General features: G+C 34.8%; 2 protein-coding genes across 2 annotated transcripts in view; one reads left to right on the top strand and one right to left on the bottom strand.

The window, feature by feature from the left end:
- Positions 1 to 27311, bottom strand: part of P5cr-2 (Pyrroline-5-carboxylate reductase-like 2) — a 51072-nt gene that overhangs the window by 5219 nt on the left and 18542 nt on the right. Inside the window, exons 2-5 of the mRNA XM_081756067.1 lie at positions 22236 to 22306; positions 17991 to 18170; positions 8949 to 9161; positions 6576 to 6741 (exon numbers count right to left, since the gene is read on the bottom strand). Of these exons, the coding sequence (XP_081612193.1) occupies positions 6576 to 6741; positions 8949 to 9161; positions 17991 to 18170; positions 22236 to 22306 (630 nt within the window). The remainder of the gene's footprint in view (positions 1 to 6575; positions 6742 to 8948; positions 9162 to 17990; positions 18171 to 22235; positions 22307 to 27311) is intronic.
- On the top strand, positions 15051 to 17289 carry LOC145683604 (uncharacterized). Its single transcript, XM_081754943.1, has 2 exons — positions 15051 to 15226; positions 15276 to 17289. Exon 2 carries the CDS (start codon positions 15349 to 15351, stop codon positions 17287 to 17289), a length of 1941 nt encoding a protein of 646 aa, XP_081611069.1. The 5' UTR covers positions 15051 to 15226; positions 15276 to 15348.

Genomic DNA, 27311 nt, shown 5'->3' with positions numbered 1-27311 from the left:
AGGCGGCCAAAATATATAATGTACCTCGGACAACACTCTTTCGCTTGGCGTCATCTAAATTGAGTCCTGAAGAAGCTGTTGTGAAGAAGCTAGGAAGAAAACCAATTCTAACACTGGAAATGGAGGAGGAACTGGTCCAGTACCTGTTAGTTACGGAAGACAGTTTTTTTGGTCTTACTCCGAGGGATGTGCGAACTATGGCATATCAATTAGCCATACAAAATGAACTTGCATACTCATTTTCAAAGTGCCACGAGTTTGCAGGAAAGACTTGGCTGAAATTGTTTATGAAGAGACACAAGGGAAAACTTTCTTTCAGAAAACCGACACAAACCTCATACAATCGAACCGTTGGCATTTGTGAAGATAAAGTGACCCACTTCTTTGACCTTTTTGCAATCGGAGATTGATAATAAGAACATTTTTGCTGATCGCATATTTAACGTTGGTGAGATAGGCCTGACTGTCGTACCGTCAAAAATTCCTCAAGTTCTTGCACACAAAGGAAAACGTCAAAGAGGCGCAGTTAGCTCTGCAGAACGAGGCTCTGTAGTGACCATAATAACGTGTATGGGTGCCACGGATAATTATGTTCCTCCCATGCTAATATTTCCAAGGAAAAAGTGGTCAAATCACCTCATGCGCGGTGCTCCTGGAGGATTTATTGGAGCGTGTCAACCTTCTGGGTGGGTACAGAGTAATCTCTTCACTGAATGGTTCAGACATTTTATTAAACACACAAGGCCATCTGAAAAATCTCCAGTGTTGCTCATTCTTGATGGCCATTATGCCCGCTCAAGGAATTTAGAAGTTTTATGTTTGGCGAGAAGCAATAATGTTTCCATACTTTGTATTCCTCCACATTCATCGCACAAACTGCAGCCTCTTGACAGAGCCTTCATGAATCCCTTAAAAACGTACTACAGTGAAGAGATCAGCGTTTGGATGAGTACTGTTAAGACAAAAGACGGTTGTGTGCGGCCTCTCTCTGCATTTGAGGTAGCAGAACTCTTTGGAAAAGCGTACGTGAAAGCACAAACTGCTTCAAACGCCATTAATGGTTTTAGAACGACGGGAATTTGGCCCCTCAATCCCCACATTTTCAATGATAGTGACTTTCTTGAAGCAAAGCACGCACAACAACATAGATCAGTACCTGGCTTTGAACCTTCACGAGATCTCTGTTCCCCTCCTATACCACTACTAGACTCTGAACCTTCATCTGGACTCTTTCCTCTTTCTAAATCAATCATACCAAGGACTTCTCCCTCATGTAACCTTTCTATTACCTCTGCTTGTCCAATCGCAATTCAAGCTTCAGGAAGTGGATCATCTGGCAGCAGTATAACTCCATGGCAAATATCACCAGTGCCCGCAGTGAAGAAGAGCAGTCATAATTACTTCATCACATTACAAAAATCAGTTAGAGAAGTCTGTGAAAGCTGTCGATAGTGGAAAAAAATGAAAATGAGGAACAGTACAAAAAACAAAGGTAAGAAACAGAAGAATGAAACAGAAGAAAAGGTAAAATTAACTAAGAAAGGCACGAAAAGTACGTTAGAAACAAATGTGATGACAGTCGTCCCCAAAGTGAAACTTCAGATTCCGAAACATCTATGTCCATCAGCGCATATGATGATCACTTATCAACGTTTAGTAGCATTCCCGATAATGATCAACCAGAGACAGGAGAAGATGCTGAGTGCCTCTTCTGCTTATCATGAAGATAAAGGCGATGAACAGTGGGTCATGTGTATGATGTGCCAATCCTGGGTTCACAATGAATGTGCTGGATATGACGAGGGTGTTTATATCTGTGACTTCTGCAAATAGACATAGATTTCTCACTGGATATTTTGTAGCATATCTAACACTAGGCAGCGTATCTAATAATTTTTCTTTTACCTAACTTTACAACTCGTCTAAGATATATAAATGTCTCTTTGCAAATTTTGCTTCTATGCTTCTTTTTGTAACTTTACAGCTCATTTACTACATTTTTTGCATTTTTCAAATGATTTTTGGAATTATTTGTATCTTTATATCATGTAATTAAAATATTTCTATTGTCAACTTCCTTTGTTTTACTTAGCATACCTATATTAGAAGCGTGTAGAATATTCTGGTATATTTCATGAGAGTTGTCTATGGTATTCCATATTTAGAGCACTTTTTTTTTTGAGTAACAATTTTGTACTATTTTGATTTTCATTTATTTTTGAGGTCTCTTTTTTATTAATGATTGACTTGAAATAGCAGAAGTTATTACCATATGTATATAGAATGCACACAATTTTTTTCATATGTAGAAACGTGTAAGGTGAGCTACAGTTGCCAAAAAATGGATCGGTATTCCATATTTAGGTACTTTCCTCTATAAATTGTTCATTAATTCCCAGTTTCAATATAACTTGTGCAAAACAAGCGTCATTATTCATTACTATTATGATTAATATTATTCCTTCTATTTATTTATTTTGCAAATTTATTAAATAATCTGATCACACAATTTTCCAGACAGAATTTTAAGATGTTCATGAGCAAGAACTCAAATCTCTTCTTACACTTTCGTTGTTTAAGAGTATAAAGGGCTAGTACCTACCTGTATAGCTCTTATGAATTTACTTAATAAAATAGAAATACGATATACGGCATTTCAAGTGAAAAAAGATAGTATCCTATTAGTTATATAACTTTTCATGAAACAGTGTTAGAAACAATCAGGAAATCTAACATTGATATACAATTGTTCAGATCATGTCTTGCCCCCCCCCCCCACTTCTAACGTCCAAACGCCGCCACTGCTCCTACACCACGAAAACACGCCTTGCCACACCTTGCTTTTGATGCGCGAGTTTTTGGCCGAAAAAATATTCCTGTCAGTCCACATTCGCTGTGCTCCCCAAGTATAGAACCACGCGACTTCTGACTCTTCCCAAAAATTAAAACCGCGCTTAAAGGAAAATGTTTTGACACCATTCCACATTAAGAGGGCCACGACAGAGTAGCTGAACGTCCTCCCTAAAGAAGCCTTCCAGAAATGTTTCCAGTCATGGATTCAACGTTAAATGCATTGCTAGCCAAGGACATTACTTTGAAGGAGATTAAATCAAATTCCATGTAAGCTTATTAATTTATTTCTAATAACATTATTCACCGTATTTTTTGATCACACCTCGTATTAACAGTTTTAAAAATAAAAGATAAAAGCGAAAGCGTACTAACTATCTTTTAAAGTTATTTTTACACCATATTGAGTTTATAGAATGGATAAGAAGCCAATTTCATACTCTACATCATCTATGTAGCACGCATATTCTCGTGCGTCGACGGAGTGAGGAGTGCTCTGAAATGGTTCTCAGGAATGTATTTTCCCTTATATTTAATGTACGAAAACTACCCTGTTCTTGTTCAATTCTATGTTCACTCCTGCTGAATATAGTGCGTTGAACTTCGTTCCTTCACAGTTTTCTTGGTTAACAGTAATTTCTCAAACGACTATGGTAGGACAAGGAGACTTTTCGGCTAAGAAGGTAAATCTTGGGAAATTACAGGGATAGATTGTCATTTGATTCAGAAGTTCCGTTATAATTAGAAGAATATTCAGTGGGTTTTATGTTCTCACAATTATACCTTTAGGCCAGGGATGCAAATAAGCAGCACAATTTTACTCGCCCAAGTAAAAAGTTAGTAGCCCATATCCCACAATAGAAATGATTTACTTACCTTCGGTATGATATCAAATACTCACCCGCACTGATGAACCACTCGCCCCGGGCGAGAGGGCAAGTGCTTATTTGCACCCCTTCTTTAGGCCATGACAGTAACTTGTGGGGGGGGCAACTGCCCCCAGGGAAGGTTCCTGCCGTTCGAGGGGGACACTTTAAGACAAAATTTTCTTACTCCATATACGATACGAACATGAAATTATAAATGAAGCATCAAACAGGTTCACTACATTACATAGGCCTAAACAAAACAGCACACAAAAGGTAAATAAATAAAAAATGAGTCTTGGGTCCATCTCAATAAAAAAAAAAAGTTACTATTATGGGCCATAGAATTAATATTTATTCATATGGCTTTGACGTTTGTCAATATTGTCCCCTTAATTAATTTGTCATGTTTGGAACGGGCCCAGGGGTGTAACTGACGGTCCCGCAAACCTTGCCGTGCGGGAGAGCCCACAAGATCCGGAGGCCCATAAAGAGTAAGAGCAAGATGGAAAGAGGGGGCTCAGGAATTAGGAAAGCAACTTTTTTTACTGGTCCAAATACGCGTAGGCCCCTATTAATGCTTGTCCTCCCAGAAAAAAAAATATGTTACGGCGGCGCTGCTTTAGGCTAAAAGAAGTGGATGAAAAAGGTAAGTAAATGATGATGGAAGAATCGGTGAAATGACAATGTGGGAGAAAACGGAGAAAACCGACGGACACTTCAGTGGGTTTTAAGCAGCATTATTACTTTTTTTTTTTTTTTGGAAATTACGCAACGTTGCATTGTTTTTGTTTTTCTTTGTCTCTGATACTACATGTCCCCTTCTGTCAGGCACGTAGCCAAGATTTCGTAAACGAAGGGGGGGGGGGTCCGTGACATGAAGTACCGTAGTCATCACACAAGGGGCTCGATTATTCTCAACTATTTTACTGGAATATATGTTGGTTCGTTTAGCCAGAATAACCCCTCCCGTAATGAGGGGGAGGGGTTACATGAAATACTGAAGACCCAGAAGCTCCTTCAGTCTAAACTACTTTACTGCCAACAAGTAAAGGAATGAAAAAAAAAAAAAAAAAGCATTGAAAAAGATTTTACAATATTTACGTTCCTTCCTCTGTTCATTGAAATATAACAATTTTCCTTTCATTATGACCTCGATTATAAAAAGTACATATCCAGTATTATAAAAAGTTCAACAATGTCTTGCAAAATATTTTACAATGTTGGCTTTCCCTTCTCTGCTGAATCAAATGTTAACAGAACTTTCTTTCCACATAACTTTTTTTTTCATTATTCTAGGTTAAAGGAGCAGTAGAAAACTGTTTCTGAAATATCATGTTTGATACTGCAGAAAGAGAAGTAATGGCGAAAAATTATGATAAAAATGTCTACGCTGTTACAGAATGGCACTATGCTTTCGGAAGCTTGAAATTTTCCTGACTAGTAGCAGAAATTCTGAAAATTCCGTAACTTTTCTACAAATTTCAAATTCCCTGACTTTTACAGGATATCCCGCTCATTCGCCACCATTTATTGTAAAAATGAAATGAAATTTTTGAGTTTCAACGCCCCACGATTATGCCGGTTAGGCTAAAGGAGATGGTGATGATGAAATGGTGGAATGAAGAAAGTGGGAGGAAACGGGAGAACCCCGAAAAACCCACGCGCACGGTGTTTGTCCACCACAAAGTTCACTTGGCGAGGGCTGGGATCGAACCTGGGATCCCAAGCACCAGAGGTGAACGCTCTACCACTGAGCCACCGCGGCCCCACCATTTATTGCAAGCAATACAAATCTCCTCATAAGAAAGAGTAACCAAATGCTTGCTCTATCTTTTTATTTTTAATGTTGATTCTTCTTTTTCTAGTTTCTTTCTCTTTCATCCTCCCTTATTTTATTTCATTTCTGGTCTCGTCCGGACCCTCCCTTGGCTACGTGCCTGTCTCCTGTTCATAAATTCGAGTTCACGATATAGCAATTTCCATGGCATAAATATCAGAGAAAACTCAAGAATCCAGAAAAGAAACATTTCAGAGTTCCACTGAAGTAATCACTTCAAAAGAAGCAATAAATGCCGATCTTACGACCCGAATACTGGAGACGTATGATTTCCTTATTTTATGGCTTCGACCAAGGGGGGCGATTTCTCTGTAAATTGGGGGGGGGGCATTCAGATGCAGAAGGTATATATATATATATATATATATATATATATATATATATATATATATATATATATATATATATATATATATATATATATATATATATGAGGATTTTAAGACAAATTGCTTTCAAATTATGCCAAATATTGTATATTCATAAATACAATAGGGGGGCCCACGCCCCTCCAGGATCGGCGCCCTTGGCTTTGACAGCAGCTACAAATCAGTAGCATCATTTTAGGTTTGGCAGGGATGGGGTGGGGGATATCCACTGATATAAGATTTTCACGTTTTTTTTTATTGGTATACAATTTGTTTAAAAGCATATGTTTTTCAAATTCAGGGAGGGACAATAATAGATTCAGTGGCTATTTAAATTGTTGCTTGCTTATCACGTACCAATGCAATGGAAAAGCTTCAGGCTTTTTTTCACCCTTCTAACACGCAATTGTACGGAATATCTTGTTACTAATATGGTATGTACTTTAAATGTTTTATATTTACATTATATAACACATTTTAAATATTGTTTATAACGTAATTCGTGATTTAACAGACTTTCAGTTTTACGGACATCATATCTCCCCATTAGTTCGGTAAACCGAAGATTTACTGTATACTAAGTACCCTGAGAAAAAGTAGCATCTGTATAGTATAGTGACACAATAGTATTGATCATAAGGGTATACATACCAGCTGGAGAACAGACATCATCTTTTAGTTCAGCCGGATGTTTTCCAGTATCGAGAATCATTCGAGCTGCTCCTAACATACTCTGGGCAGCAAGACGATAAGCCAAGTCTCGTGGGATGCCCATTTTAACACCTCCATCTGCTAATGCTTCTATAGCTATGTGCATCTAAAAATAAATTAAATTTCTTTTAACAGTTGTCAGATAAAAGTAATATAAAGAAGGAAACGAGAATAGACTGGTTCAAAAAATAGATATTCTATTTTAAGGGAGTTATTGTACAGTAGATTAACGGTGTTAATAAATTGGATACGGAATTAAGAATTGCAGTGAAACCTGTTATCTCCGCCACGTCTAAGTTATACACCTGTCTAACTCGGCCCCACTCTTGGTTAACCTGTATTTTATTACAAGATTTCTATTGCTTATTACCTAACTAGGAACTTGGCCACATTCACCGTTAATCCTATGTTATTTATGTTAAATTCGTCTCTGTTAGACACCTACGTATGTAATAATGTTTATTGCTTAGAAACCCGTACAGAACATCCTTTATTGCTGTGTTTCGGGAGGCCAATAAACCCAAGCAGAAAACTTATGCATTCAGGGGCGTCATTTAGGGAGGGCAGGAGGGGACCATTGCCCCCCCCCCAAGAGTTTGCGGATTACATATACTTTAATAAATTGTCTACTAATGAAAGTGTGAAAGCGTACAAAACGTGAAAGTCTATGTCGCTGGTGCTCTTGCCCCCCTCAAGCGAAATGACGCCCCTGTATGCATTCAATCAAGGATCTTATAAAATAGAGGATGTGCCCTTACAACAAAATCTTGAAGCCGTACGTCACAGTTTCTCCACTCCTACTCTGCCCACTCCGCCCAATAGGATCGCAATGTTTTCAGCCAACAATCATGGCGGAAACGAAAGTAGCCAATCAAATGATGGCAGAAACGAGAGTAGCCAATCAGACGTACCGATGCTCGTTTTTTTTTTTTTTTTTTTTTTTTTGGCTTCATCGATTTAATACGATGAAGATACATATGGGCAGATCCTCTATTTATAACATCCTTGCATTGAATAGTCCATTTATTGCTTTTGTCTATTGTTGGCGAACGTGTAAATGAAATCAAATGAAATTAAATCTTTCAGTTTAACGCCCCACCATTATGACCTTTAACTAAAGCGGACAATGACAGTAGCGGTGCTAGGCTCGTAATATAAGGGGGGTAAGAGAAGAGGCAAACACACTTGTTTTGCTTTGAATATTACTATTATCAGTTGTACATATTATTATTGTTATTATTATTATTATTCACCGGTTGTACATAGAAAAAATAGGGGCGGAGATGGGGCGAGAAAAAAATATTGATGTGGCGATCGTCCCTCCTCACCCCCCTGTAGCACTGCCATTGGACGATGATAAAGGCAAATGAATGTTGATGGAAGAATTGGACATGACAATGTGGTAGGAAACGGGAGTAACCCGAGAAAACCCACGGACACAATGTTCTCCACCACAAACTTACTTGACCGGGGATTGAACCAGAGGCCCACACATCATAGGTAAGCGCTCTACCACTAAGTTACCGTGTTCGCCTAGCACAATTAAAGAATACATTTGGGTGCAGTGAGTGTTATTATTATTATTATTATTATTATTATTATTATTATTATTATTATTATTATTATTATTATTATTTACAAATTATGGACCTCAAAATCTTCATAATGATTTTCGTAAAGGAAAAGCTGTTAGAATTTAGATTTTGTAAGTACACTTTTCGAAAACGTCTTCGAGCAATAACAATTTCCAGAATATATTTTTTTGATCATAATGCCTAGATGACCGACTGTTAGTAGTTGTTATTACGAACCTGCTATTACAGCAGTGCCACCTGTCGGAAAGTTATATAAAATATTTAAGGTCTGCGTAATATTGTCTACACCAGTGGTTCTCAACCGATGTGTCGCGACACATTGGTGTGTCATGCAGTCCCCTAAGGTGTGTAGCGAAATTTTAGAATTTATAAAAGTTATGAAGAATTTAATAATAATTAGTTAAAATTGGGACTGATTGTACCAGTCAACACCTCCAGCGGTATTATTATTATTATTATTGTTATTTATAATAAAAATATCAAACAAATGTGTCGTGATGTCCTGGACGCTCAGTAAAGTGTGCCGTCTGTCAGAAAAGGTTGAGAACCACTGGTCTACACTGCAGTGTTTATCATGACTATTTGCTGTGAAAATGAGTTATTTTGCTAACAGAGTAATAATAGGCGCTTTTCAATTTAAAAAAAAAAAGTTTGCCCTTATGTGACTGGACAAATGTAATTGAATACCCATACGGAACCTGTACACTTGGATACTTACATATGCTGGACCTGATCCACTGACCCCTGTAACAGCATCTAGCAACGCTTCTGGTACATCATCACAGCTTCCTAATGACGAGAAGAGTCTCCTAGTTAGTTCAGCATCTCCTGCCTTCACTGCGTTCCCACAGACAAACACCGTTGCACCGCATCTCACCAGCGCTGGCGTATTGGGCATCACACGGATTACTCGAGATCTTTCTGGGAGTCGCTGAAATTATGATAACATAATTTCTTTTGAATTATATTGTTATTATTATTATTATTATTATTATTATTATTATTATTATTATTATTATTATTATTATTATTATTATTATTATTATTATTATTATTATTATATATGTATGTAATTATATAACCTATTCAATAGACAATATATTATGGCTCCTACTGGCGAGAATTGTCCTTTTTGTAGTCAGTCCATTTATGGTAGACAAAATCCATCAAATGTAAGACTTGCTTAATTAAGTGCCATTTTGCATGAATTGAATCATATTCGAAAATGGACAGTAGTTCTATTCAGCTATCTGAATATTTATGCAATAATTGTATACAGGGCGAAAGTGTTTCTGAAACATCTCATAAAGAGGGTAACTTTGGAGATTTTGAAAAGTCAAATTTTGAAGATTCTCTGGAGAAAAATTTTGAAAATAAACTGAATGATCTGAAGAGAATATTTCTAAGGGAATTTGAGAGTTTGAAAGAGGAAATAGTGCAATTGAGGTCTCAAAATGAAAAACTTAATGAATTACTTGTGAATAAATCCTGTAATTGTTTGAGGAAGGTATCAATTGAACCTTCTCGTAAAAATTCTAAGGTTGTAGATTTGAGTGATCCTGATCATTTCCCTGAATTAACTAGAAATGAGAATATACAATTTGTAGATTCTAATCAGAAAGAAGTTGAGTTTGATGCGAACAAAGATCAATGGGTTCAAGTTATTTCACGTAATAAAAGGAGATTAGAGACCAAAAGACCAAAAGGAACAGAGAATAGAGGGAATTTTAGTACCGGTTTGCATAAAAATCAATGTAAGTTGACTTCTGGTAGTGGTTCTGATAAAATTGATTTGGTTGCTAAAAGTAGGAAAAAGGCATTATTTGTTACTAGATTTGATCCATCAGTAAAAGAAAGTGATGTTGAGTCTATTGTGAGTGATAGAAATGTTACTTATGTTAAATGTACTAGATTAAAAACTAAGTACGATACTTATGCCTCTTTTCATGTTGAAGTGTTTGAATCTGTCTTTGGGATTATTAATGATTCCATGATTTGGCCCAGTGGCATATTAATTGGTCCATTTTATGGCAAACTTTTAACAACTAATTCTGAAAATCAAATTAATAATGTTAATAACAACAACTAGTTCAATATGGAAGTCCATATTTTGTATCAAAATGTTCGAGGACTTAGAACAAAATGTAATATAGTCTTTTCTTCTGTTGCTGATTGTTCTTTTGATATTATTGCTGTAACTGAGTCATGGTTTAATTATAAACAGCATACTGATGACTATTTTCCTGAAACTTATAAATGTTTTCCCTCCGATAGGAATTATACTATTGATCAGTGTAGTAGAGGTGGTGGTGTTTTGCTAGCAGTTAAAACACATATAAATTGTCAAAGGAGATTTGATTTGGAATCTGAAATTGAGTGTGTTTGGATTGAGATTGACACGTCTAATGGGAAAAAATTATTAGTGGCATGCTGTTATTTTCATTCAACTTATTCTGTTACAAGTTTTACGAATTATCTTAATTATATTGTTTCCAAAGTGAACTTTTTGAACTATGAAGTAGTGATTATCGGTGATTTTAATATATCCAAAGTTGACTGGACGAATAGAAATCTATCAAACGATATTAACTACTATTCTAAAACCAAGGCGAAAATTCTATTTAATTTTTTAGATGATATGAATTTGAACGTTGTTTCAGGAACATCTGGTCTTGATTTAATTTTGTACAACACTTATGTTCAATCTAATAATTCAGTAGTATCTCTGGTTCCACCCGATCAGTATCATGATCCGATTGAGATTACTGTTAAATTATTATCTCTTATACGGGAGATACCTAGAGATAGCTTTTTGTTATATCAAAAGGGCGATTATCTTTCTTTATACAAAGAAATCCAAGGGTTTCCCTGGGGCAATATTTTGTTGAATACAGATATTGATCTTGTTGCTCAAAATATTAATGATGTTATATTGAATGCAATCAGGAATAATGTTCCTTTAGTAGCCAAATCAATTTCTAAGTATCCGAGATGGTATTCTCGTAATTTAATTTACTTGCTTAAAAAAAAAGAATAATGCTCATAAGAAGTATAAAAGAATCCAATCTTTTCAAGATTATAATGTATTCTCTAAACTTCGTTCTGATTTTAAGAAGCAACTTACTATTGATAAAACTAAATATTATAATAAGATTGAGAATAGTTTAAAAAATAATTCTAAAAGATTTTGGAAGAATACGAGTAATAAAATAAATGGTAAAGATGAACATAAGTCATATTAGTTGATGACGAATTTCTTTCCGATCCTAAACTGATATCTGAAGCTATGGCCAAACAATTTGCAGCTGTTTATCATAAAGATGATATTAATGTGAATGATAATAATGTTACTTTTATGGCCAGTCAATTTTGTAGTGATCAAATATTTTTTTCAACCAAACAGGTAACTGATGTTATTAAATCTTTAAATGTTAAAGCTTCTGTAGGTCTTGATCTAATTCCGATTTTTATAAGTAAAGGTATATCCGAAATAATTGCACCAATTTTGACATCATTGTCTAATTGGAGTTTAGCATCTCATTTCTATCCTAATGCATGGAAAACTGTTGTAACTCCAATTCCGAAAACTGATGGTAGGTCTGTAACTGATTATAGACCTATTTCTATTCTTGATGTAAAACCAAAAATTTTTGATCAGCTTATTTACAATTATCTTTATAGTTCCGTTGAAAATTCTATTATACCTGAACAGTATGGTTTTTTCAAGGGTAAATCAACTGAACTAAATTTGAATAAATTTCTGACTTTGGTTTCTCCTGTTGTATATAATCGTGGTCAAGTTGATAATATTTATTTTGATTTTGCTAAAGCCTTCGATAAAATATCCCATCATATGCTTCTTAATAAACTTCACTTCTTTGAAATTCCTAAATCCTTGATTCATTGGTTCGCTTCCTACTTGTTTGATCGTAAATTCGTAGTTAGATATATGGGTTTTAAGTCATCTGTGTACAAGATTTCTTCGGTTGTTCCTCAAGGATCCAACTTGGGTCCATTATTATTTTTAATATATGTGAATGATATTGGTAATTATTTGAAATGTCCTTTTTTACTGTACGCTGATGATCTGAAGATATTTTCTGAAATAGCTAGTAATCAGGATCACCTTAAATTACAAGCCGATATTACCTCAGTTTACCAATAGTCTGTACAAAATTTACTTCCATTAAACATGAAAACAAAAAGTATAGCGTTCTCCAGGAAAACGAATATATCGTATTTTTCTTACTCAATAAATCAGTATAGAATTCAACCTGTTTCAATTAACAAAGATTTAGGTGTTATGATTGATTCTAAATTACTTTTTGACCATCATGTTTCAACCATGGTTTCCAAGGCTAGAAGGAATCTGGGACTCATGAAATGGGCTGCTAGAGATTTTAAGGATATTACAACTTGCAAAATTTTATATTGTGCATATGTACGTTCCCATTTGGAATTTGCTTGCTTGATTTGGAACCGTAATCTCATTAGCATTACTCAAGTTTTGGAGTCAGTCCAGATTTCCTTTCTGGCCTGGTTAAAATATAAATTTAAACTATACGATCTGACCAATAGGGAGATTCTCGCTAAATTGCATTTACTTGCTCTTGAAGTTCGACGTAATTTAAGGCAAATTAAATTTATTCATGATATAATACATGCGAAACTGAACTTAATTGAATACTTGTATATTAAAGTTCCCTTGTATAAATCTAGGCTTTACCGTCCTATACTGTGTAATAGTAATTTAATTGGTTCGCCATTATTTATTTGTGTTGACAACATAAATAAAAAGTCACTCAAAATTGATTTCTTTGATTCGAATTTTTCAGTCCTTAGAAAACAGTTTTTGGATTGTTATATTTAATTAAAATACAAAATACAACCTTTGTTTGTATATTGTCTATTGAATTTTCATTTCTTTCTTTTGCCCATATGATTTATATTTGTTCATGTGTTTTATTACTATTTTTTAAAAATTTGTTTATTTTTATGATCAACATATGTAAATTCTTAGTAATATATCCTACTTAATTGAATCTTTACTGAATTGAGGATATGTTTGTAATTTTATTTTGTAATTTAATTCAACTCGTGTTAATTTTTTTTCTTCTTTCTCTACTTGATTGTCATGATTTCATGTATTTTAATTTCTTTGTTTTGTTGTATTTTTCTTGTAATATTCTATTGTACATTATTTTATATATGACCATTATGGCTTTGGCTGTGGTCGCAATCATTCATAATAAATAAATAAATTATTATTATTATTATTATTATTATTATTATTAATATAGAGCAAATATCCAGGTGTATGGTGGTGGTGTCGGTCCTTCTTCGAAATCAGGAGGTCCTGAGTTTGAATCCGGTCGCCAGTCATCCTGACTGAGGTTTTTCCAAGGCTTTATTTAGTTCCACCTAGCGAATGCTGGGGTGGTACCTTTACACGTTGACACCGATGATTCAACAGCGAACTTACCTCGCGGGGCCATGTGCATCATATGTGATTCACAAGTGCATCACATATGATTTGCATCTTTGTATTTGAAGCCATGTGAATCACCGGTAATGCACAAGCACATAGGTTTAAATGGTGAAATATACAGTATTTTAGGCCTCAGAAAGACGTTTGGGGTTCTTGGTTTCTGGTTTCTGAAAGTTTTCCCCCCACAAATTATTTGATCATTTTGATACATATTTTCCTCCAATAAAAATGACCTGACAGTGCATTTTACCTGATTTAGCTGTGGAAGTCAACGTGTTACACATAGACACTGGCCTATATCCTTTGGGGAACTAGGCTGTATCTGAAAATTTGTTAAATGAAATAAAATAAATATAAATAATTCGAACCTTTCTCACATTTTAAAATAATAAGTGATAGGATTTTGTGATTTAAATAAATCATTAGGACAAAATTAGGGAAATTACCTTGCGATCACAGTGGCGGCCTCTTGAGGGAAATCATGAGTTAAAAAAACTTTTATTGCTTTAAAGTTAGGGTAAAAACTTACCTAAGATGCTAATTCTTCTGTACAACAATATAAACATTCAAATGTTTTTAATATGTTTTATCAATGTGACATCCCTCAGGGGTCACAATTGCTTACAAAAGAAAGAAAGAAATCAAATTTGATCCTAACGTTTCCACTGGCCTGAAAAACTTGGAAAAGCCAGGTATTTCAAGGAGAAATTTAAAATGAAATTCCAACATGACAGAGAATTTAGCATTCTGATTCTCAGAACGCATTGTTTTTACATTTTTCTCTGTTGTTTTTCCACGGTAGGAGTATTAATGGAAGAGAATGTGCAAGGAATAAATAGGTAATGATTGTTACAACAGGAGTAAACATTGTTAAAAAAATGTTCCAGGAAAGGAAAATTGCCGCTGAAATTCATGAAATTGTTGACATTCATGTTTTTGTCGATTCAGTGACGGATGCAGGGGGCAGAAGAGGAAACTTTCTTATTTTATATACATAAATAAAACCCATCCCAGAGTTTTAAGCTCTTAAAAGTAGTTCTAAGTAGCAACCCACCGCCCCCTCCAGAAGTCGGTCCTGGATCCGCCCCTGCGTCTATTGTAGTCAATATAGCGGCGCAAAAGGCTCGAAATTATGAATCAACCCAATGTTTTGAGTTGGTGAGGATGCGGAGAAGTAAAAGCGAATATGGTTAAAGAAATAAAACTAAAGACATTATTAATTGAAAATCGTTCATAAAGTGCGAGGTGAGGTGAGTCCAAATTGACCACCTCTGGTGACGTAAATGAAATCAAGATTTATATTGCAATTGAAGGCATGAAAATGACAACCAGATAAAGACCAATTTCTCAAAAATGAGATTTTCATATATTCGAAATCTATGTTCAGTGGTCTATCAGTGAGTGTGAAAACAAGAGTTGTATGCTTATCCATTCCCCCACCAGAGGGCTTTTAAACTTACCCGTTTTTTCGTTGACAATGAGAACCAGACAAAGACCGGATGTATCTGGTTTTCGTTCTCAGTTTCTGAATAAATATGTTCTGGCTACCCTGGCTAGCACAAACATTTTGTTCGTAGTTACTTTCAGACAAACACGAGTATTGTAGTCCTCGTTCCACAAGTACTGCGTTATGATGGAACTAAGTAGCGATAGTTTTGTGGTCAATTCAGATGCCGATCCAGATTTTGTTTCAAGTGAATGTGATGATCGTGATGTGATAAATATACAGCGAAAAACAAGAAAACGGAAGAGAAATGTGGAAAAGTGGAAGCAGAACATTCGCAAACGTAATCTTAATAGCGGGAAACCATACATATCTAAGAGAGGAAAGCCGACGTCAGGACGTATTTCCAAAGACTATCCTTGTAAGAGTAAGTGCACTCAACAGTTTTCCAGTTCAGCAAAGGATAAGATACTACAAGACTTTAATAATCTGAATGATAAAGTATTGCAAGATGCATACCTGTCAGCGCTAATACGATTCTGTGAGATACAGCGAAGGCGTCCTGACTTCATATTGAAGAGACGGGGTAATCCATCACAAAAGGACTTTGTAATTCAAGAGAAGAGAAATGCATCATTTAAATATTACGTAAACGTAGACGGCAAAGAACACCAAATTTGTAAAAGTGGCTTTTGTAGTTTACATGGCATCAAAAAAAGTAGGGTTGAAAGGCTTGCCTTATACAAAAAGGTCGGTAGCACGCCTCCGATGGATATGAGAGGGAAATCTGAGGGTTCCAGGGTTAACAAAAAGCCAGAGAATGTTGTTCGTCAAGTAATAGACCATATCAAATCTTTTCCTACTAGGAAATCACACTATTCTCGAAGATATTCTCAGAGAGAATATTTACAACCGGACCTTACTGTAAAAAAAATGCATGAACTTTACTTGGAGAAACATGAACCAGAGGTTTTCCATAATATTTCACAAGGGATCAAATGTAAGCCAGAAATTTCGTACGAATATTATAATAATGTTTTTAACACCACATTTAATTTAGCTTTTGGTAAACCTCGCAGTGATGTGTGTCCTACTTGTGACGAATTAAAAGTCAAAATTGATAGTGCAATAGGTGAGGATAAAATGAAATTGCAGTGTGAAAGAGAGGTGCATTTGTTAAAAGCACAAAAATTCTACGATGACTTGAAAGAAAAAAGCAAACAAGTCGAGGAAGATCCATCAGTCGATGTTTTATGTTTAGACTATGAGCAGAATTTTCCTCTCCCTGTTCTACCTGTTGGAGAAATATTTTACAATAGACAAATATGGATTTACAATCAGTGCATTTATTCCGCCAAGACAGGAACATCAAAAATGCATATGTATGATGAAACAGTCGCAAAAAAAAAAGGGAGAAATGTAACTGTGTCTTTCCTTAATCATTACATTGAAAATTTCGTGGACCCTAGTGTAAAATCTCTGTACATTTTTACAGACAACTGTGGAGGACAAAACAAAAACGTAACTCTTGTCCAGTATTTGTCCTTACTTGCTACTACTAAGAAATTTGAAAATATTGTTCATCACTATCCAGAACGAGGACTTTCCTTTCTCCCATGTGACAGACAGTTTGCACAGATTGAAAAGCTCAGACGCCAAAAAGAGTATGTATATATACTGGAAGAATGGTATTCACTTGTTCAGAGAGCGTCCAAAAACTTTTGCGTCATAAAAGTTCAGCAAAACATGGTCAAGGACATTTATAATTTCTTTGCACCTTGGTTCGTTAGGAACATAAGGAATGCGGAAAAGGCGTTCAAAATCTCTACTTACAAGGTTTTCCAGTATGAAGAGAAAAACATTTGCGTATCCCGCGGACACTCTCCGGAAATAGAATATGATTGTTTTGTTGGAGTCAAGAAGATTGCAGACATTAGTGAAGTAAACCTGAGCGATGCACCTCGAGCTTACTACAACTCCCTTCCAATTAGCGCAAAGAAGTTGCAAGATGTGCGCAAATTGTGTTCCAAGTATGTTCCAGACTTTTATAAAGGATGGTATTCCAATCTTCACTGTGTAGAAATTGAAAATAACACGAGTGGTACTGATACAGATATGAACGAGTAGCAGACATTTTCAGTGAGTGTGAAAAACAGACATCTAAAATTTGCATTTTTGTATTTCTGTAATAACGTTCTGTAATAATAAAAAATAAAGATTTTTTTATTGTTAACTATAAGTATCTTGTACAGTTAAGAGTTACACTTAATTTCAACCACGTTGTAGCAATTATAATGGATATACGTAAGTATTCTTTGGTCTTTACCTTGTTATCACTATCACTGAGTTAATATTTTTATCTGGTTTTGTTTTCTACGTCTCCTGTAAAATTAGCATTTTGGTCTTTATCTGGTTGTCATTTTCATGCCTTCAATTGTTGACATTAAACTATGAAATCAAAATAGCTTTTAAAATAATAATTTTAAAGAACGGTGTACTGTTGTAGACGAACAAAAAGAAAGAAAAACACTGATAAAGCATTTTTAAGTAATAGTATACATAAAGTATAGCCTTGTTCAAAAAATCTTGGTCACCCACCTTGTTTCAGAAGGCTTTATTCTAGCAATCGTAGCAGGAAAGTCAAATATTTTCAATCTAATTAAGGTAACCGCAAAAGATCAACATTCGTTTGATTTAATTCGTACTGTCGGTTTTTCAAAGAGAGTTATTTGGGTGGCCAGAATGTTTTGAACAAGACTTTTTTTTAAAATTAAAACCAACAAACAACCACAATTTTACTTTCTTAAAAAGAGTTTTTCATTAATTACCTGCTCTATAGAATCAATGGGTGTACCCATAGCAATTGAGATAAGGAGATTTCTTGTAGTCATTACAGTGTGTATTCCTTCGAGAACTTGGGCAACGACATTTGGTTTGGTAGCAAGAATCACTACATCTGATTGCTCTACGACTGAAGGATTCTCGAAACTTGTTCGGCAGCCCAAATCCTAAATAAATAAATAAATATAAGCACTATATTATTATTAAGCAACTCCCCATTACGAATAAATCTAATTCTATTTTTTATTTCTTATTCACGGTAATGTTTTACACACTCTAAAAAAAGAGATGTTTTTAAATATTTTCTTTTTTTGAATTTTAGAAACGAAGTCATGCTATTTAATACTTCTTAAGAAAATATAGAGCGAACACGAACGTATTGAGTATGGTTCAAACTTATCTACAGCAAGTGTTTAAACTCTATTTTAGATATACGAGGTGTGGTAAAAAAAAAAATGTGGCGAATAATTTTATTACAAACAAAGTAATAAGCTTACATTGAGTTTGAGTTAATCTTCTTCAAATTACTGTCTTTGGCTAGCAATGCACTTATCCCAAGTTGAATCCATGACCGGAAGCATTTATGGAAGGCTTGTTTTGGAAGGATGTTCAGTGCTCTGTTGTGGCGCTCTCCATGTCACGATTGGTGTTTAAACATTTTTCTTTAAGCTTGGTTTTAATTTTTGGGAAGAGCCAGAAAGTCGCGTCATGTTATATCTGGAGAGTACGGTACTGCTGTTCGTCAGTCAAAAGTCGGGGAACGAATTTCGCACTCACTCTTCTCATTTCCAAATCGCCGTTGTGCCGTTTAGGACTTGTGCCGCGGTATGATTTTTAGGACTTGTGCCGCGATATGATTTTTAGGACTTGTGCATTTTAGGACTTCTGCCTTTTAGGACTTGTGCCGTTTAGGTGTTGTGCCTTTTGCATTTACTTGCTTTAATTCTGAAATTCGCCATCACCACACGAAATTGGGACGATGCAGCAACTAGTTGGCAATAATGTTACGAATGTAGCTAATTCCAACGGTAACAGCTATATTTGTACTACTAAGATTATTATTATCACTGTCTGTTCTGCACTTGTACACGAATTACATAATACAACCTATTTCATTCTAAGAATTAATTACATAATTAGTTAAGAAATTCGTTTCTTTCGAATGGAGATACGAGAATCCCAAGACAAATTCCTAAAACAAAAATAAATAAATAAAAAATAAAAAAGTGTTTAAAAAGCATATTTTACCATTCTGAAACCAAGCAAACATTCAGAATTGCAATATATACTGTGCGGAGCGTATTTTATTAAGAGTAGAACAAAAATCCACCAAAGTTTACTTAATTTGGACAAAAGCTCACTAGACATTTCACGAGTGAACATTAAATACCAACTGTATACATAAAGAACGCAGTAAATTTAAAATTGAAGAAAGAACATTTATTAAGCAATACAGTGGGTGACATTAATAAGTCCTAAACGGCACAAGTCCTAAAAATATAGGCACTAGACCTAAATTTTAGGTCCTGTGCCATTTTTGCAGAAATTACTACATAGTCATTAAAGTTTCGGCGTTGAATTTGGATTTAAACTGCATCGGAAATGTTACTGTTCATCTCAGTGGCCCTGAAAACTATGGATTCACACTAATATCGATTATCTTGCATTATTTTAATATACCTCCCCCACCCTCAATTTACGGGGATAAATTTAAATTTTTTAAACGGCATCGAAAGTGTCACTGTTCACCTCAGCGACCGCAAAAACTATGGATTCGACACTTATAGTGGTCATTTTCGATCATTTTATACATCTTCCTCTCCTTCCCCCAAGTTGCAGTGCTGAATTAGAATTCAAGCTTCATCGGAAATGTCAGTGTTCATCTCAGCAACTATGGGTTCGACACTAAGATCGATAATTTTTAATATATACCCGCACTTCCTTCCTCCAAGTTGCACCTTCAAATTGAAATGATAAAACCATCTCAGGCCCGAACCTCATCTATGTTGAAAGTTTTTGTCGAGATCAGTCTGGTGGTTCAAGTGTTGTTAAGTTACAAATATGGTTACTTTCATTTATATATATATAGTTACATTCTAATATACTTTCATTATATATATATATATATATATATATATATATATATATATATATATATATATATATATATATATATATATATATATATATATATATATATATATATTCATAAAAAAAACTCAGTTATTCCTTCTGCACTATTTCAATGGTTCGTACTTTAGTACATCCCTTCCACAACCATGGTTGCGGAATTGATTAAACGTAATGTTCTTGTATTAAATAAATTTATTTTAAATATATCTTTCTCATTAATTTCAATTAAGTTGCTTTTTAAAGATCCTCTAAAATTTCAGTGACGCACTATGGGCTATAAGCCATTAACTTCTATGGCCACCCTGCTACAAACTAGACTTAAATATTCGATAAAGCATTTCAGTAGTAAGTAGTTGCCACAATACCAATATCAACGTACTTAATTCCAACGGTAACAAGTAACACTAAAATTATTATTAATAATGATAACGAGTAAGGAGTAGTTAATTACGAGTATGACAATTATTTACTACAGAAAGACTTCTGTACAAGAAATATATGTGTAAAAATAATTTACTTCAAAACAACACAAGGAAAGCAAAATTTATGACGTACATAACACAATATTATGTTACTAATATGAGGTCAATGGTGTGGAAATAGAGAAAAACAGACATTATGAAAGATCTGGGAATCACATTTGGTAGGAAGTTAAAATTTTGTCAACATAGAAATATGTCATGGAAAGAGCAAGAAAGGACAATAGGCTTTATTTATTTATTATTTCAGAACGATAGAATATGTATTTATACAAATAACTTGTAAGAACTAAGGTTCTGTAATATGAAACAGTATATCTAAAACTTTGACTAACAGATTGACAGTATTCTTCTTACGGACGCGATGATAGCGCCACAAGAGATTTTTAGGACTTCTGCAGTTTAGGACTTGTGTCTTTTAGGACTTGTGCCACGAAATGATTTTAGGACTTCTGCCGTTTAGGACTTCTGCCTTTTAGGACTTCTGCCGTTTAGGACTTGTGCCTTTTAGGACTTCTGCCATTTAGGACTTGTGCCGCGAAATAATTTTTAGGACTTGTGCATTTTAGGTCTAATGCCGTTTAGGTCTTGTGCCTTTTAGGACTTCTGTCATTTAGGACTTCTGGTTTCATCCCAGCATTTGACTAGTGTTACAGAAAACAAAGGACAAACTTCAATCAAGACGACTGCTTTAAAAAGATTTACTACCTTCTCGATCGAGTGTTTCTACTAGAATCGAATCTTACAGTAAGATTGTTCTCACCAAAGTCGACAGTGTTAGTCAATCAAATTTGGAGTAACTGTGACATATTAAGGCACGAAAACCAAATATGGACAGAATGAAGAGAACGCAAGGCTGTCACACAATCACATGCCACAAGTGTCTTAAAATCTTATTTTAAGCATGGGATTGAAAATAACTTTGTCAATGATTTCGAAAACTTTTTCTGATTCGGAACACCCGAATTTTCTGACACGGAATTTCGGATCCAGATCCAATATCCGAAGTTTCGGATCCGGATCCGAGTTTTCGGATCACGATCCAATATCCGAAATTTCGGATCCGGATCCATTGTCCGGATCTGGCCATCCCTAGTCGTCATTTACTTGGATCCAAAACATAAGTGAATGAATTTACTGTCTTTTATGCTAACGTGTCGATGGCCAGCTCTCATTTCAGGCAGTAACTTCATTCACTTATGTTTTGGGTTCAGGTAAATGGCAACGTTGCATTTTCATTTAACATTGGGCGCCACAGCCGAAATGGCTCGTCCGATTTAAAGAAAAAAAATCCTTCACTTTAGATTGATAATCATATTTCGAGACAGTTTTCCTTCTTACATTTTGTTATAGCTCTGATAATAACAGAGTTATCCTATATCCTGTCAGGGGACTTTTGATACACTATATATATATATATATATATATATATATATATATATATATATATATACGTGTGTGTGTGTGTAGTCTGAATGTAAATTAATGAATGTTGCACACTTGTCTGGTTAGATCACAATCCGCCTCTGCTCTGTACACAATGTCAAGCAACACATCTAGGATTATGGCGAAGTTTCACTTACTTGTGTTGGACTTCTTTTATTTCAATCTTAATCTTACCTGAAAATCTTCTAAGAAATGAGAATCTGCTGGAGGACAACTCGCTACTACATTCTCTGGTTTCACTAAACCTGAAACAATAGATTAAGTGAAATTTAATATAGAATTAGAATAGATAGAATAGAATATTGTATTGGCGCTAAGCTTTACAACCAATAGACACCAAATTTTTATATACAGGTTGGACCATTTATCTTGATACGTGTTTGTAACTTTTAAAGTTATAGATACAAAACGCTGAAACTTCATGTCGGTAGAGGACATTGTTTGATATACTATTCAATACCACCAAACTAACAATGTTGCTAACCCAGTATAAAGTTATAGTTTTTCAAATCGCAGTATGCCAGGTTATTACATCCCTAGTAGCAGAGGCAACTTGCAACCCCGCTTGCCGTAAGGTTGAATTGCAAGTTGCGCAAGCTTGCATCCAGCTTGATAAGAAAGCGTGCAAGCATGCCGCAAGCTGGATTCCAATAACGAAGTTACATGGGAGCAACCTTGTATTCAGTATTCCATTTAAGCTTGACGCAAGCGTTTTACAAGTCAAGTCAATAGTCAGTGAACGACCAGTGATGCTATGACGCTCTGCGAAGGATCTAAAGCATCGCTTGCAAGTGCAACAAAAGGCAGAGTGTATGAAACCATGGGTTTTAAGGGTAAGCGTAGAAAGACAAAAGCCAAGCACGTGGCAACTGGTCGAAAGCTTTCTTGCTACTAGAGATGTTTCAGATCTACATGTAAAACAACTTATAATTTCACATTTATTATGCAGTGTTGTACACTAAAGACGCTACAATATCATAAACATCGAAAAACAACCAAATTTTGGAGGTTTCTGTAGCAGTAATTATGCAAATGACACTGACGGGGTTACGTATATCCAAAGTTCCGTAGTGTCGAATACTACGGTCAGCATGATGACGTCATAATATATATATATATATATATATATATATATATATATATATATATATATATATATATATATATAACGCTATAACTCAGTAACTACTAGCAATACTAGGATCCAGTTTTAATTAAATTAACTATAGTTACTTACATCATTATCTGGGGCAAGAGGGATTTCTCTGAGTCTATTGATTGTAGATTCATCCAGTACCCCACCATGATCATTACGTAATATTTATTTTGGGACATGCAATGAGGTTTAAATTAGATTTTAAAGTTTTTATCTCCTTAGGCCGAATTCCCATAAGTCCAAATGATGCCACAAAAATGTGTTTAATGATATATCTCAGTAACTATAGAATGTCAAGATCGGATCTTCACTATATTATCCAAGTTTAATACCCTTTCGTAAGAGATAAGAATCGTTTCACTGGATATATTTATTGTTGCTTGCCCTACTTTACAGGACATCAGAACCGCAACGTGGTACCCTTTAATATTAACTTAAAATTTGTTTTGGGATTTATAATGAGTTCCAATAGTTAGAATTTCGATTTTCACCTCCTTATACCTAATCCCCAGGAGTCCAAATGATCCAGACACTGGTTACGTCAGAATGAAATATGTACCGTTAAATCTCAAAAACTGTTTGCAATCTACACACACACACACACACACACACACACACACACACACACACACATATATATATATATATATATATATATATATATATATATATAAGTTGAAAATCACTATGTTTGTGACTCGAAATATCCTGAACCGACCGACCGATCGCGATCAAATTTGTAACATGGATGAAGTTCGAGGCTGGGCTGGTTTTAGGCTATTCACTTTAATGGTAGAACTGAGGGTTGGGGTAGGGGTAGGGGTATAAGAAAATAAATAGAACTTAATAACTACTGAACCACTGGACCGATCTTGATCAAATTTTCAACATATATGAGGGTCGGACCTTGGGTGTTTTCTATCGGTTCACTTTGACGACCCAACCTAGGGGAGGTGGAGGGGGAGATATATGTCAAAAAATTAAAATTAAAATGACTTTGTGACTTCATCACTCTTGAACTACCCGACCGATAGCATTCAAAGAGATATTTAAAAATAATCGAAAATGATCGATATTAGTGCTGAATCCACATTTTTGGGGTTGTTGAGACGAACGATGACAGTTCTGATGCCATGGCCCGCAACATGGGGGAGGGAGAAATATATATCTATATATACAAATGATCGAAAATGGCCAATATTAGTGTCGAATCCATGGTTGTCGGGGTCGCCGATATGATCAATAATCTTTCGGATGCTGTTTAATTCGATGCCATTAAAAACGAAAACAGCATATTTTACGCGTACTAAAGACATGAGATACGAAGTTGTGCATTTAAATTTTCATTTCAACCCAGCGAAGCGGGTAATATATGCTAGTATTAAGCTAAAGTTGAATTTTTCACTAAATTAACCAATTCTACTTAATCTCTTTTAAATGTGATAAGAACCGTTTCACTGTGTTTAATAATTATAGTTTTTTCCATTCCACGGAATCTCATAATCCCATCGGGAACACTTTTTTTTTTTTTTTTTTTTTTTTTTTTAATGTTTTGTGGTGTAATGAAGAACTTTCACCTCTTCATACCCAATACTGAAGAGCCCAAACCCAGCCAAGAGTTCGCAATTAGTGATGGGCAGTGGGAATATTCCCGGTGGGAAGGAATTTAAAAATGGGAATATTCCCGGGTTTTTTCCCTGGCATATAAATTCCCGGGAAGGAATTTATTTCCATTTCTTTACTTTATCTTCGAAATTATAGAAACCGTATGACTAATTACTTTATTTTAATATATATTATGATTTACTTCTAGGTTTTAAAGAATTTGGATATAAAACAACGTGCCATGGAAGGCTCTAACCCGCCTACATTCGCTAACGCTCGCTCTGCAATGCTGTCTCAATTTAATGTTGGTAACGTAATTTAACGTATGAAAAAATAAAACAACCGAATCGGAATAGAATATCGCTAAAAAGTAGGTGCAAAAGCTGGCCCCCAATGCTAAAGAACAGCCAAAATTAGCAAAGTACTAATTTACAAATGATGAAAAGGAACCATTTTGTAAAGTAATTTAGAATTATGTAGAAATAGAGATGAAGTGCTATTAATAAACCCTGAACCACCATTAGTAATAGACGTCGGTCTGTCTCATCTCTCTGACTCGAATTTCTGAAGAGGTACTCGGACTTCTTTTACATGTGAATTAACGTATAGAATTTCGAGAAATAGGTAGAATGAAAGGCCCTGTATGGCAATGTTACGTGCTAAAATATAAAGATAAGTAAGTATCTTGCAAATTTTGTAAACATAGAATAGAATATTTTATTGTCATTGAGCTTTACAAGCAATAGACAACGTCCGAATGAGATATACCTACATATAGATACAGATATATATAGATATATATATATATATATATATATATATATATATATATATATATATATATATATATATATATATATATATATATATATATATATATATATATAACAGACAATCAGTTATTGGTTAATTTTATAATGAACAACCTAATAATATTTGAAATAAAGTGCCACTGCAAATTAGGACACATGTCTTGACATTCACTAAACTCTTGAATCGAGTAAAATGGATTCGTTACTAACCAATCATATAACTTTTTCTTATAGACTATAAATATGTATGCGCAAATGTTGTTAAATTGGTGAGACATTTATGTTCTAGCATTTACCCAATCTAATTGGTTTAGAACATTTATAAATTTAATATGTTTATAATATCAGTAATAGAGTCAATTTGAGCAAATCCACTTACATATAAATTTAAACTGTTACTTTATAATTTTCTCACACATATTTAATTGATATAACATGTTGTAAATAAATATACATTTATGTGTACTCTCTAAATATAATAAAGGGTTAATAAAGTAACATAGTACCGTTCAGAATATACATTTTAAAGAATCCTCTGTGGACAACAGTAGTAATATGCTTTGATATAAAAATTAATTCCACTTTGAAATCACCATATAGTAATAGAATGCAATTTTCTTTCTGTTTGTACATAAATTCCCGGATAAATTCCCATTTTGGGAATCTTCCCGGGAATATTCCCAGGGAATATTCCCGAAAAATATCTTCCCGGGAATTTACCCATCACTATTCGCAATCCTTATTTCGAAACTTTATTTTACTTTTGAATTGATATTCATTCAACTACTGGGGGGGGGAGGCATGGTGGTTCGGTAGTATAGCGCTTACTTCTGGTGCGTCGGACCCCTGGTTCCATCCCCGCCCAAGTAAGTTTATGATGGACATCATGTCCATGGGTTTTTTGGGGGTACATCAATTTCTTCCAACATTCTCATTTCACCGTTCGTCCATCATCCACTTGCCTTAATTATATTTCTCCCTCAGCCTAAAGGGAATAATCCTCAGACGTTAAATTGAAATTTTTCATTTCATTTCCATGTAATTACTGTCACTGTGGGTATGCGGATAAAGGGTTTCCGGACCAAAAACGATGGCTATATATGCATAGTTCTGTAGGTGTGCTGTATAAGGGAATTTGTTTCAAAACCAGCGGGAGGTTGAAATGTTTTTGACGTTTGTGACAAAGAGTAACAGTGGGTCAGGGAGCATGGGCGCCCGAAGAAGAAAATTACTAAATACAATTGTACGTATATTCTGATAACACTGTTTTGTCACCCTCATATTTTTGTACTTGAAATTAGGAAAGTCTTCTACAGAAATATTTTAATCGGAAACTGACTTTTTTTTTCTAATATGTACTCTATAGGATCAAAGCTATTGCAATGAGTCTCCAGGAGAACTGTGTAACAAGGTAGTAAAGCCAGTACTTTGACAGTTTGATGTTAGCACTTGATAATATCTAGCATACCTAACATTTCCTACTATTTTCCAATATTGTTCTCGCAAACTAACGTAAATAATAATAAAAAGTTGATGTGGACAAAATTCGAACCCTAATCTGCCATGTGGGAATTCAGCATCGCTAATCACCGGACCACGCCGAGAATTGGTAAAAGCAGTTCACTTTAATGATTTTCACTTCACTTCCTCTTCCTGACTTGATTCTTTATTGATTAT

The sequence above is a fragment of the Thermobia domestica genome, chromosome 4 (assembly GCF_964235325.1).
Source record: "Thermobia domestica chromosome 4, izTheDome1.hap1.1, whole genome shotgun sequence".
Taxonomy (NCBI): domain Eukaryota; kingdom Metazoa; phylum Arthropoda; class Insecta; order Zygentoma; family Lepismatidae; genus Thermobia; species Thermobia domestica.
Note: the sequence above shows the minus strand (reverse complement) of the source record. Positions and strands in the feature narration are given on the sequence as shown.